Source organism: Physella acuta, unplaced genomic scaffold, assembly GCF_028476545.2.
Source record: "Physella acuta isolate Inbredline_101_S28 unplaced genomic scaffold, ASM2847654v3 ptg000090l, whole genome shotgun sequence".
In the NCBI taxonomy this organism is placed as follows: domain Eukaryota; kingdom Metazoa; phylum Mollusca; class Gastropoda; family Physidae; genus Physella; species Physella acuta.
The window spans coordinates 1860610-1874185 of NW_026731610.1; the positions used below are offsets into that span (position 1 = coordinate 1860610).

Here is a 13576-nt window from a genome sequence, read left to right on the forward strand (position 1 = left end):
GCTAAATCGGTGGTTTGTAATGGGGCTTGGGGTGGTCTAGTGGTATCTCTATTCCTGCATGTCTGACATGACTTCACGTACTGTGAGATGTCTTTGTCCATGCCCGGCCAGTAGAAGGTAGTTTCAATTCTTTGTTTTGTTTTCTTTCTTCCCATGTGTCCTGCAAGTGTAAGGTCGTGTGCATGGTGTAGAATTTGTGCTCTGTATTTCTGTGGGATTACTAATTGGTTTATTTCTTGTCCTTTGCTTTTATATTTTCTTTGAAGCGTCTTATTCTTAATAAAGAAAGAGTGTTCTGATGACCTCGATGTAGTAATTGAGTGTTTACGGGCGAGTCTAAATATCTTTTCTAGTGACGGGTCTTCTTGTTGTGCTAGCTGAAATTTTTCTGGTTCCCAAATGTTTTTGGTCTCAGTATTATCCATGGCATTGTTCTGTTGGCCTTCTGCTTGATGACTACTTAGGTCGACGGGTGGTTCATGACTTTTGTTGCTTTCTCTTGCTTTTCTTGCTTGTTCTCTTGTTTCGACCATCTGAATTATTTCCCTTTGTACCCAATCGTCGATTTCCACTCGGGAAATAGTTTCGTTGTTCACTATGTTTCCGATGATCAGATCATATGATCCATTGTCAGTGACCACAGCAATTACACGACCAGTTAGATATGGGGTTTGAATATTGATCAATGCCGTTTTGTATTCTGCGATTATACCGCCAAATAATTCCACATTTACATATCGGCCTGTATATTGGCATGTTTTAACGAATTTGGCTTTTACTGCCATTGTCGAACAACCCGTGTCTCGAATTGCGTTTACTATCTGTCCGTTTACTTTAGACTTAAATGTTGGTAACGAGCTTGATGTGTTTAGTAGGTGGATTCTTTCAACTGGTTGGTTATGGTTTTGTGAAGGGTTGTTTCTCTGTGGTCTCTGGTAAGGTTCGTTCCTTGAAGATGAGCGTTGTTGGCTTAGTTGTTCTAAGTAGTTCACTCGAGTTTCAACTCTAAATTGTTTCACTCCTCTAATATTTCCTAATATCACATCGTATGGCCCGTTTTTAAAAACAGCTGCTTCAACTGTTTTACACGCTGAGGGTGTGGCTATGGTGACTATAGCTGTTGGCCAAACATATGTGCTGCCTCTTGAGCTGTGAACACGTTGTGTTCTGCCTGTGTATTGGTGGTGTTGTACGAATGTGTTACGTACTGCCACTGTTGAGCAGTGTGTGTCCCTAATTGCTGTGGCGTATCTGCTATTAATTTTTGACGTAAATGTGTCTGTTCTTTTACTGGCTTCTGTAAACGATGATATGAATGCCATTCTATTAATCTGTCTATATTTTGGTCTGTTGCGTTGTGCATCTTGTTGGCGTATATCATAATATCGTATTCTGCAATTTATTTGTTTGTGGCCTGTTCTATTACAATAGTAGCATCTGACACTGTAATTGTGTTTTTGTTGACTGTAGTTAATCTGAATGTTGTGATTTGCGCTATTATGTTTTTGGAGTGTATGTGGTGTTTCACTTTTTGTAGTAGGTATTTCGCTTGCTTCACTGAACGTGTCATCTGAATCTGAATCGTAGGAATAGTAAAATGTTGTTTCAGCTGTCTGGTTGTTATTATTAGTATCTAAACTTTGCACCGTTTCTTGTTTGGCTTGGCAAAGTTCTCTCAATTTTTCTCTTTCTTTACGAATTCTTTCTGTTTCTTCTTTAAGTCCGGCAATATATGTTTCTGCTTCTCTTTGTTTCTCTGCTAACTCGGCATCTATCTTTGCATCATATTCTTCTTCAGTCAACAAGGAATCTGGATCTCCGAATACCTTGTAATCTACAATTCTATTGATCAAATCTTCCATAGCATCTGGATCATCTAGAGTTTTTACGTCAAATTCTTTAACAGTTAATAACCAGTCTCGATTTTCTGTTGTCGTGTATTGTCCAAGCCTAATAATCAATTCATCCAGAATATCTGGATCCTCAATAGTTCTTGAATTGCTTTTCACTTTGACTGTATTCTGAACATTTATATCTAGTAACGAGTTATCAATTCTACCTGACTCTTCTAGGCCTGACTTAAGCTCAGTTTTAGTGCCCACTTCGTACAATGGAGGCATTTTTAAGGGTAGTGTGGTTGAAGAAACAGATAAGAAAGAGGCAGAAAAACCGCTGGTACCAAATATCCAGCACAAGTCTAAACCCAAACGTTTAAAAAATTTTTGGAAGGTACTTATCTTTTTGGACATGTTGACTGTTTCCTTGTGTTGTTAATCCAAACTCGTTCCGGTTGAAGAAACCCGCTGTTGTGTTGAGTTGAAGAAAGCTGTACACCAGTCGTACTCCGTCATGAATAGCTGATATACGTTCTTTCCCTCACTCGACCCGCGCTCCACCAGATGTGAGGGTGGGGATTTTTTTAAGAAGGCGTAACGAATGAATCCAACAACACGCAGTTCAAGTTCAACTATAATTGTTCTTTATTAAAATGATATATATGTTCAAGTTTCTACCTAACTGATCTACACTGTACTATTTACTTCTACTACTGACTGTTCACTATACTACTAACTCCCACGACCAATCCTAACACTATCTACATTCTACAACCTAACACCTTCTCTACTCTTCGCTATCTAATCATGATCTCCTAACTATCTACATTCTCGGCCGTCTCTGACCGCTACCTAACACCGTCCTCGCCTATCGCTCTCCTGCCCCACGCCTCAGTGGTCAGCTGACCGTCCCACGTGACCGGTCAGCCCTGTGCGCCCATTGGCCTCTCTACCCAACCAACTAGGCCTATCGTCTGTTTCTGCTAACCTATATCTGCTAAACATGTCTGACGTAATCTTGCGTCATCACAGTTACCCCATTATGATATTGAAACCTATACAAACTTGAACCCAATGCAATTCTACATGGGACGGAGTGGACTATCGCTAGAGAGTTGTACTCGAGTTCGAATCCGGGTTCAAATCATTAGACCGTCCCTGAGTCCACTCAGCTATGATGGGTACCTAACTCACGTTTGGTTAAGTAAAGGTGGCTGGGCATAATGCTGACCACACTATCTCTTATAAACAAGTGAACTCTACTTTACTTGCCACATAGTCAGGTTTGTAATTATACTTATAATTTCATCAACAGTAAGCATTTTTTTTTTTAAGATTTTAAAAGGATACTCTCTAAGACACACATTATGTTGTTCATAAGCTACTTTGGGTACAAATAGCAGCTTTTAAAATTAACTTCTCAAGACGGTATTTCGCCAACAACTTTTTTAACTAAAAATATTTCGGCGAAATTGTTTTTCACTGAGGCATCTAAAGCGTACCAGAAATAACATTGACAAAGGGGAAAAATATGTAGCGAATTTTTTTATCGTTAGCTAACTTTTTAACTGTCAATACTAGGATTAAAATAGATATTACTTGTAAATTTTAGAGTTGAAAAGAAATATAGTTAAAATTCTATAATCATCTTCACAGCAATAATTTCAAGAAGGGAAGGTATCAGAAAAGAAAAGGGGGTCGAAAAAGTCTCGATTTCGAGAACCCTCGGGCAGATGAGGCTCGTTAGCTGGGGACAGCCACTCTTCTAAGAGAGACAACTTGGTTTTCCAAAGGCTATGGAAGCAAATTCAAAAAGAAAAGCAGGCTGAAATCGAAGTCAATGGCCTCAATGGCGCATATTCAGTTGACACGTAAACTTAATTGTGTTGGAGGGGATTCTTTCCAACACTAAAATTAAGAGCGAAGAAGAAGAAAAGAAAAACAGTAGTGAGTTAGTTGTTTTACTGGACAAAAGACTAACAAGAAAGAAGACGACGATGATTTTTTCTTTGGGGTCATCCATAAATGACGTCACGCTTCCTCTCCCCTCCGTCACACATCGTCACAAAAAGCCAGACCCCCGCCCTAAAATGAAGTCACACCTAAGCCTACAACACCACCCCCCCCTCAAAATTGCAGTTGGATTTTTCTTAAAACATCGATTATTTTTTCCAAAATCTCGTTAGAACTCTGTTGTCAAAATAGAGTATTTTAATCAATACCTATTACAATTTTTTAAAACTGTTTTAAAAAACGCAAAATAACGGCTATAACTGGTTTTCTAACATTGCTTTTTTAAAATTCAAAAGTGTGACGTCACACCATCTGACCCCCCCCCCCCCCCTCATCACACACCGTCACAAAGTTACGGTACCCCTCACTTCCCCCTTTGAGTGTGACGTCATTTAAGGACGACCCCCACTTTTACCAGTAGAGACGAATTGATGAAGGTCATGATGCCCGGGTCATGTTTGAGCGATACGGCAGTCCCGTTCATGGCTGAGGGAATAGCTTGAACTTCTGCTAGTACACACAGGAAGTGGTGGGACGGGTCTGTGTGTGAAGGGGGGGGGGGGGTAAATATTAGCAGAGGGTGATAAGATTTATGATCATGACGAATGAGGAATCTAATTGATTAAAGTAATAATATCAGAGATGGAGAAGGGGTGCTATAAGAGCAGTGTTTATTTTGGTCTTCCTTACAAAATGAAATTAATTATCTTGCCATATCCGGTTTGTTACTTTGAAAAGTACGTCACATAAACAAAAACTTATAAAAACAAGTTATTTATATGTGTAAAATAAAAATCTTTTAAGTGCACTAAAATTGTAAGTTAAATTACATGTTGAGCTATCCACACTTTCATTGTGTGTATTATATCTAAGGGAAATGCATGTTTATTTTTTTAAGTGCATTTAAATCGTGTTATTGTAAAGCCATTTATAGGCCTACTTGTTAGATACTGCTCAGGGGGTAGGTAACACCCCCCCCTTCCCTTCCGAAGAGATGCCTGAAAGAAACACTGTAAATAGTCATCTGTGACCTGAACAACTTTTGTTTGTATTAACAGTTACCCAGATCTATATTCTTCTTCATAGATATAAAATCATGCTAAAACATTACATCATTGCCCGTTAACACAATTTACCAGCACTTCGCATTGCTTTTAAATGTTTTTGAACGTATGGTTAAAAACAGGATAAAAATATGTACAAACGTAAAAAAAAAATAAAAAAAAAACAATGCGCAGACAATGTGCGCAGACGTCCCATTCCATATCACCTTTACCTTGTTTCTCGCGCGGGCAGACGTGTCCTGAAATGACATTTCTCTACGCGCGACACCTTTCACCAAAAGACATTCATTAACTCTCTCCCTACCATATCCCCCCCCCCCCCACCCTCCCTTCAACGCCACGAACACACCGCTAAACCATTCCACTAATTACAGCCCTCACAAAAACATTCCCTTCCCCGCGGTTTTGAGAATGTCTGCTGCATCTTCCGTGATGTTTGTTTGCTGTTTGTGTTTCAATCTGCCTTCAATAACGTCTGCAAATCAAACTTCCGTCCCCAGCGCATTACATTCCAGCAACGATTCGAACCCCGGACCTCCATCAAGAAAAACTGAAATCCCCATGGCGCTAGATAAGTTTGTAGGCAGATGGTTGGAGGAGAAGAAGGAAGGATTTTCTTGCCTCGCCGATGCTTTGGGTAAGTAGATTTTTTTATATTGTTTGTGAATATTCAATAAAACGAGCTGACCCGCGACATAGCATACGCCGCTATCTAGTTGTTTTATTTTCTACTTATCAACAATTCATAATTTGTGAAATCGACACTACCCCAGTCCCATGCCTCCCCCACCCCCATCCTACCCCACCCCACCCCGCCCAGTGACGATAATGAAAATATCAAGCAGGACTTATTATCTCCCCTTAGTTTCAAATCGTTTAAAAACTAAATTATCTGCCCCTAATAGCCGTCACTTATTCGAACGGTCTCTACTATTGTAAACATTCGGGGTGATCCACAGCTCACCTGACAGGTGGGGATGAGGGTGGTGGCTAAGCTGCGTTGTGTTTTCTATGGTCTCCATGAAGAGAATTATATATATAGATGATCATGTAAATAGATCTGGGGTTGGATCTATATAGAGTACCAGCCAAAGGAGTGGTTTATGGGAGTTCGGGTGGGGCGGTTGCCCTGGGAGCCAGCGACGCCTAATGGAGTTAAAATGTTAAACATCCTTCTGTACAGCTTTACTAAATTATACATTGGAAAAATTAGGGATATATACTAGTACTTGTATTTACAGACTTATTTAACTGTTTATAAATCAAATGTGTGATACCAAACAAACTATTATGGGATAGTGACCGGTAAAAGCGTTTCCGATCTTTTCTAATTGAGGGGGGGGGGGGGGGGGGTGCTTTTTGCAAACGGGTTGCATGTGGAGGGGGGAGTATATATTGTTCGCCCTGGGTAGCTATACCTCTGATGCCAACTGAGCCGTGTACTGTCGTATTGATTCTAAAAGTACTACTGATATTAAGGATGGTATTATAAGTTACACTTTCGAATCTAGTGGTCCATAGGACAGGTGAAATAGAGTTCACTTGTTTCTGCGCCCCTGGCGTATGAAGAGATAGTGTAGTCAGCACTATGCTCAAACGGATTTTTTTCCCTTGTCGCTTACCCATCAGAGCTGAATGTACTCAGGGACAACGTGCAGACTAAAGCCGGGGTCTGAACTCGACACATTATGGTTATCATTCGTGTGCTCTATCGTCTGACCACGCCGTTCCTTTTAGTATTATAGTTCAGATCTACGGTCCAGATTATTGTAGGGGCTAATCGTATTTTCAGGTTAGATTAACACGGGGTCTCATCTCTATTTTTACAATCCCTTAAGCTAAAGATCATTTAGTAATGTAAGCAATTTAGCCCATTCCCCCCCCCCCAAATTCCTAATTCACATCGTAACCATACCCCCCCTCCCCATAATGTCACTAAATTTAACACTCCCACCTCCACCATTCACCACGTCACCAACTCGTCCTCACTGAGCCACACCACTAACCTGTCACCATCACCACCATCCTCGCCTAATTAACACCATCAACCCATCGTCCATCTACCTCGCAATTAGCACCTAATTAATTCTCTTGTCGTTTTCCCATTTTCTCGACACGCCATCTTTCACAAGCTGCTAAATTTAGCGGCATTCCTTCCATTGGCAAGAATTTGTCGAGCATGGCTTAGTTTGTTTCGACATGAATTTCACTATCTTAGCCATTTTAAATGACTTTTACCGGTAATACATGGTCAGGAACTTATTTAAAGACACTTAATCTATATAGTACACCACCCGACCCCTTTCTTCTTCTCCCCCCCCCCACTCCCACGTCACACATTTTACCGTTAATATATGTTTAGGATGTTATTTAAAGAAATGCCACCTATATACTACACCTCCCTACACCTTTTCTCTCCTTACCAACCCCCCCCCCCCCCCCCGATCCAGTCCCAAGTCACAAATTCTACCATTAATAAATAAATAAATGTTCAGGAACTTATTTAAAGAAATTCCACGTTTATACTACATCTCCCCCCCCCCCCCTTTCTCCCCTTACATTCCCCCCCCCCCCCCCCAAATTCTACCATTAATAAATGTATACATGTTCAGGAAGTTATAGAAAGAAATTCCACCAAAACAGTACATGTTCCAACCCCTTTACTCTTCTCCTCCACCCGCCCCCCCTCCACAGACACACATTGTTGTAAAACTTAGTGCCAAATGTAAACTTAGTGCAAAGTGTTCACTAAAGCTACAGCATTCCTTCCATCAGCAAGCTAAACAAGAATGTCTCGAGCAGTGCTTTATTTATTGCACAATGCATGTTACTTTATTATCTTATCCATTTCACATGATCTTTTACCGTTAACGCATGTTCAGGTAATTTTTTAAAGAAATTCCATCTGTATAGTACGTCTCCTGCCCCTCACCTTTTCTGCCCCTCCCCTTATCCCCCCTCCCCTTATTCCCCCCTCCCCTTCCCCCCCCCCCCCCCCCGTCACACATTTTACCGTCAATAAACGTTGAACTTATTTAAAGAAATTCCATCTATATAGTACATCTCCCATGCCCATTTCCCCCCTCCACCCAACACCCACCCCCTCAACCCAGTTTACCGTGTTAATAAACGTTGAGGAACTCATAGAAAGAAATTCCACCTATATAGTACATCTCCCCCACACCATTTCTCCCCCCCCCCCACCCACACACACACACACAATGCTGTAAAACATGTACATTGAAAAATAAAAAGTAAACCTTAGTGCAAAATGTTCACCTAAGGCAGAGCTCGCATATCAATGTAATGTCTGGTCTACTAGTATTAAAAACACATTGGCTGTATAGGTTGGATATAGAAAAAAAAAACAGTGCTAAAAGTAACGAAGTCACAAAATAAACATTCTGAGATAACTAATCCCACAGGTAAAAAATTATTTTTAAAAGTTAACGTTTTTATTTGATAGTGTTAACATTAACAAGCGGGACTTATAAATATGTTTAGCGGAACATAGATTTATACCAGGGGTCTCCAAACTACGGCCCGCGGGCCGGATTCGGCCCGCGAAGTCCTCTCATCCGGAGATCTTTTTGTCCAAGGAAAAATAGTTTGTTGGTGATGGCTGAAGAACTTCGCGCAGAAAAAATCAAAGACATGCCTGGAAGAAACTGGCCCCCGAACTGAAATTTGATAGTTAATGCGGCCCTCGGACTGAAAAGTTTGGAGACCCCTGATTTAAACACACTAGTTGCGAGAAAGTAGTAGCGATCGGTGTTTGTTTTGATTCTGATCAGCATTTTTAGTTTCGTAAATTGAGCAGTAAATCTTCAGTCACTTTTATTTCTTCTTCATTCTTAATTGTAATGTTGGACGGGATTTTCTCCAACTTAACTAATTATACGTGTCAACATGTTTTTCTATATATAGCACATTGACTCAGAATTCAGCCTGCTTTTCTTTTTGTACTTGCTTCCATAGCCTTTGTCCATCCAAAAAAACAAACTGCAAGGCAACAGTTGTTTGGTTTTAGAGGTTTTACTCCTACATGGGTTGCTGTTCCAAGCAATATAGACGGGAGTTGCTTTTACTTTTTCTTTCTTCTTTTATACTGTAATGTGCTCGCCTATAGTTGATCTCAAGTTATACCCCCCCCCCCCCTTCCTTTTCCCTATTGTTTTACGTGGCTACAAATAAACCAGACCTCAGCACTTAAAGAAACAACCTCCCCCCTCCCACAACCAACTCAGATTATTTACATTACCCATTTCTCTAGTTTACGTTACCTAAAGAAGTTCGTTCATTTCATTTTGTCTTCCATACACAATGGTTTTAATTCAAATTGTTCCTACTACACGGAATTTAATCATCTAGCTATTCTCGCCTCTAATTTGTCTCACCATTCAGCTATGCTCATTATCCAGATTGTCTCACCAATCAGCTAATCTCGACATTCAGCTTGTCTCACCGTCCAGACAGTCTCCCCAATCAGATAGTCTCACTATTCAGCTTAACCATTAAAATCGTATCACCATTCAGCTAGTCTCACCATTTAGCTAGTCTCACCATCCAACCTCACCATCAAGATCGTCTCACCATTCAGCTAGTCTCACAATTTAGCCTCACTATTAAAATCGTATCACCACTCAGATAGTCTCACCATTTAGCCTCACTATTAAAATCGTGTCACCATTCAGATAGTCTCACCATTCAGCCTCATCATTAAGATTGTATCACCATTCACCTAGTCGAACTATTCAGCTAGTCTCACCAATCAGCCTCACCATTAAAATCGTATCACTATTCAGCTAGTCTCACCATTAAGATTGTATCACCAATCAGCTAGTCTTACTATTTATATAGTCTCACCATTCAGCCTCAGATTGTATCACCATACACCCAGTCTCACCATTTATATAGACTAACCATTCAGCTTAACCATTAAGATCGTATCACCATTCACCTAGTCTCATCATTCACACAGCCTCACCATTCATATAGTATCACCATTCACAGCCTCAGATTGTATCACCATTCATCTAGTCTCACCATTCATATTAATCTCACCATTCAGCTTAACCATTAAGATAGTATCACCATTCACCTAGTCTCACCATTCATATAGACTCGCCATTCAGCCTCACTATTAAGATCGTATCACCATTCAGCTAGTCTCACCATTAAGCTAGTCTCATCATTAAGCTAGTCTCACCATTAAGATAGTATCACCATTCAGCTAGTCTCACCATTCAGTCTCACCACCCATCGTCCCTGTAACCTCGTGTTTTTCTCCTTACCTCATGTTTGTGTCCCTGTTATCCATTTCTCTCACCATTTTTAATATTGTACACTACCACGTTGCTAAGCAACAAAACGCCTTAAGCAAGAGACTTTAGCGATAGGTCGCTAAACAGTGTGTGGGGGAGGGGGAGGGACGGGGGTGGGAGTAGGGGGTGGATGGAGACGAAGAAATCTTATCAGCGATGTTGAGCAAATTAATTGAAGCAATTTAACGGCTCGATAATTCATCGTTCGCTGGTCAGCAGTCAGATTTTCGCAGGGGCGTTAACTCGATGTTTTTACAAGACTGATTACACTCACTCAGCGAAGAGTTAGCTTTGTTTAAACTTTAATGATGCGAGAGTTTTAGTTTGTGTTCAAATTGTTCAAGGGAGTTAAATGATAAACCTGTTGTAGAGTGTGACAAAATATGTGGTGTTGTCAATACCACTGGATTAAAAAATCAGTTTTAAATGGAAACAAAATAGTAGATAATTCATATTGAATTGGGAACAAATTAATGGACTTCCTGCTTTTTTTCTGACTTTCTTGGTAGAATTGGTAGTATTGGTAGTATGATTAGTATGGGTAGTATTGGTAGTATAGGTAATAAGGCTAGTATAGGCAGTGGGTAGTATGGGTAATACGGGTAGTTTAGGTATTATGGGTAGTATAGGTAGTTTGGGCAGTATGGTCAGTATGGGTAGAATAGGTAGTATGGGCAGTATGGATAGTTTAGGTATTATGGGTAGTAAAGGTAGTTTGGGCAGTATGGATAGTTTAGGTATTATGGGTAGTATAGGTAGTTTGGGCAGTATGTATAGTTTAGTTATTATGCGTAGTATAGGTAGTATGGGTAGTATTATCAGTATGGGTAGTATGAGTAGTATGGTCAGTATAGGTAGTATGAGTAGTATTAGTATGGTCAGTATGGGTAGTATGGTCAGTATGGGTAGTATGAGTAGTATTAGTATGGTCAGTATGGGTAGTATGGTCAGTATGGGTAGTATGAGTAGTATTAGTATGGGTAGTATGGGTACTATGGTCAGTATAGGTAGTATGAGTAGTATTTGTATGGGCAGTAGTATGGGTAGTATGGTCAGTATAGTTAGTATGAGTAGTATTAGTATGGGCAGTAGTATGGGTAGTATGGTCAGTATAGGTAGTATGAGTAGTATTAGTATGGGTAGTATGAGTAGTATGGTCAGTATAGGTAGTATGGTCCGTGTGGGTAGCACAATATGGACCAAAGCCCACCCAGCTTTGAAGGATACCTGAATTACGTTTAGGAAAAAAAAAAGAAACCACTTGACATAGAACTGACCAGGCTATCCCTTTTTATACCGATTTACACTGACACGAATAAACTATACCTGCCGTATAGACTTCAATGTCAGCAAGGGTAATTATCTAGCTAAACTGTGTGTTTCGTGTCTCTGGCTTGTTTGGTTGGTTCCTACCTTAACTAAGTACAAGTCGAAAGAAGCACAGCACTATATTTGTGTTCCCCAGAAAATCGTTGTATTCCCCTCGTACGGTAACATTTTCCCAGGAAGATTGGCTGAAAGAAAAGTGCAGAGGAATCGTGCATTTAAATTAAGTTACTTTTCGATACAATTGGACTGTATAGCCAAGCGGTAGGGCTCTAGACTGCTAGCACGAGAGTATCGAGTTCGAATCTAGGTTCTAGTCAGTGGAACGTCCCTGAGTCCACCCAGCTCTAATGGGCACCAAACTACGTTAGCCAAAGTAAAGGCATTAGGCATAGTGTTGACTGCACTATCCTTTCATGTGGCGAGTTCAAGAAACATAATAATTCTACTTCATGTTCGCTATAGATCGCTAGGTCTAAAGAAGAGTTTTTTTTCTTTCGATACAGTAAGATAAACTTTCCACTTTATAAAGCAACGCTTTTGACCACAGAAACAGACGTACTCTACTGTATCTACGATTATGAGATTTCTGTTTCTAGACGTGTTTATATTATATTATATTATAATTCGTTTACGATCCATTCTATTAATAGCCGTGACCTCAAACGAAACCTTTGACCTGAATTCACTTTCTTACATTTTTTTTTAAAAGAGGGAGGGGGAGTTGAAGGGAATGGGGAAGGGAGTATTGCTTACGTCATACAATAACAACCCCGATCGGGGGGTCATTGAGACCCCATTAGAAAGAGGAGTTGATAAGGTACACATCCAACAGGTTTGTTTACCGTGTCCAGATGGATTTCATTGCCAGACTGGCAGGGGAGGTAATGGCGGAAGGGAAGGAAATCAGGGGCGATCATCAGTGTTGGAATCTCGGAACACAAACTATGGTGTCCAACGTCTGTACCGGCTGATGAATCGTTGGTTTACCATCTGTAGTCGTCTGCTACGGCTAGTTTACCGTCTTCCTTTATCTACGTTTACTATTCGTTAGTAACATGGCTTTTTTTCTTTTCGATATTGCGCTAGAGCAAACACACAAAGAAAACTTTGGTTTGGATCTAAATTTAATCCGTTCTTTGGTTATCATAGAGTACTAGAATCCTCCCATAAGGCGTCTGCTAAAATCTCATTTAAAAATAAATTAAAAAATAAAAATAAACAACGTATGATTGATTGACTAAAAAATGTGCTATAAAAATATCGATTTTTTAATATAGTTTTTTTTAATAATATAGTTTAAATATAGTTCTTCTATTGCTGCTTCCCCGCTCGAGAAAGGCTAGGCAGCAAAAGAAAGTGCATACATAAAATATGGTGGCCGGAAAGAACCGCAACGGAAAAAAGCGCAACGGAAAAAAGCGCAAATCAAAAAGCGCAACGGAAATAAGCGCACACGGAAAAAAGCGCAAAGAGAAAAAAGCGCACACAGAAAAAAGCACAAAGAGAAAAAAGCGCAAACGGAAAAAAGCGCAAAGAGAAAAAAGCGCACACAGAAAAAAGCGCAAAGAGAAAAAAGCGCAAACGGAAAAAAGCGCAAAGAGAAAAAAGCGCACACGGAAAAAAGCGCAAAGAGAAAAAAGCGCAAACAGAAAAAAGCGCAAAGAGAAAAAAGCGCACACAGAAAAAAGCGCAAAGAGAAAAAAGCGCAAACGGAAAAAAGCGCAAAGAGAAAAAAGCGCAAACGGAAAAAAGCGCAAATAGAAAAAAGCGCACACGGAAAAAAGCGCAAACGGAAAAAAGCGCAAACGGAAAAAAGCGCAAACAGAAAAAAGCGCAAACGGAAAAAAGCGCAAACAGAAAAAAGCGCACACAGAAAAAAGCGCAAACAGAAAAAAGCGCAAACGGAAAAAAGCGCAAACAGAAAAAAGCGCACACAGAAAAAAGCGCAAACGGAAAAAAGCGCAAACAGAAACAGAAAAATGCGCAACCAGAAAAAACACAAAGAAAAATG

At 40.1% G+C, this 13576-nt stretch overlaps 1 protein-coding gene across 2 annotated transcripts in view; it reads left to right on the forward strand.

Moving 5' to 3' along the window:
* The window catches only part of LOC131928080 (fatty acid-binding protein, heart), a 56699-nt gene that overhangs the window by 11679 nt on the left and 31444 nt on the right, over nt 1-13576 (forward strand). The window contains exon 2 of one of the 2 annotated variants that reach the window (XM_059284002.1): nt 5413-5549. In XM_059284002.1, the coding sequence (XP_059139985.1) occupies nt 5474-5549 (76 nt within the window). In that variant the 5' untranslated portion in view covers nt 5413-5473. Of the gene's footprint in view, nt 1-5294; nt 5550-13576 lie in introns of those variants that run through there. The other variant, XM_059283994.1, reaches the window with a different exon arrangement.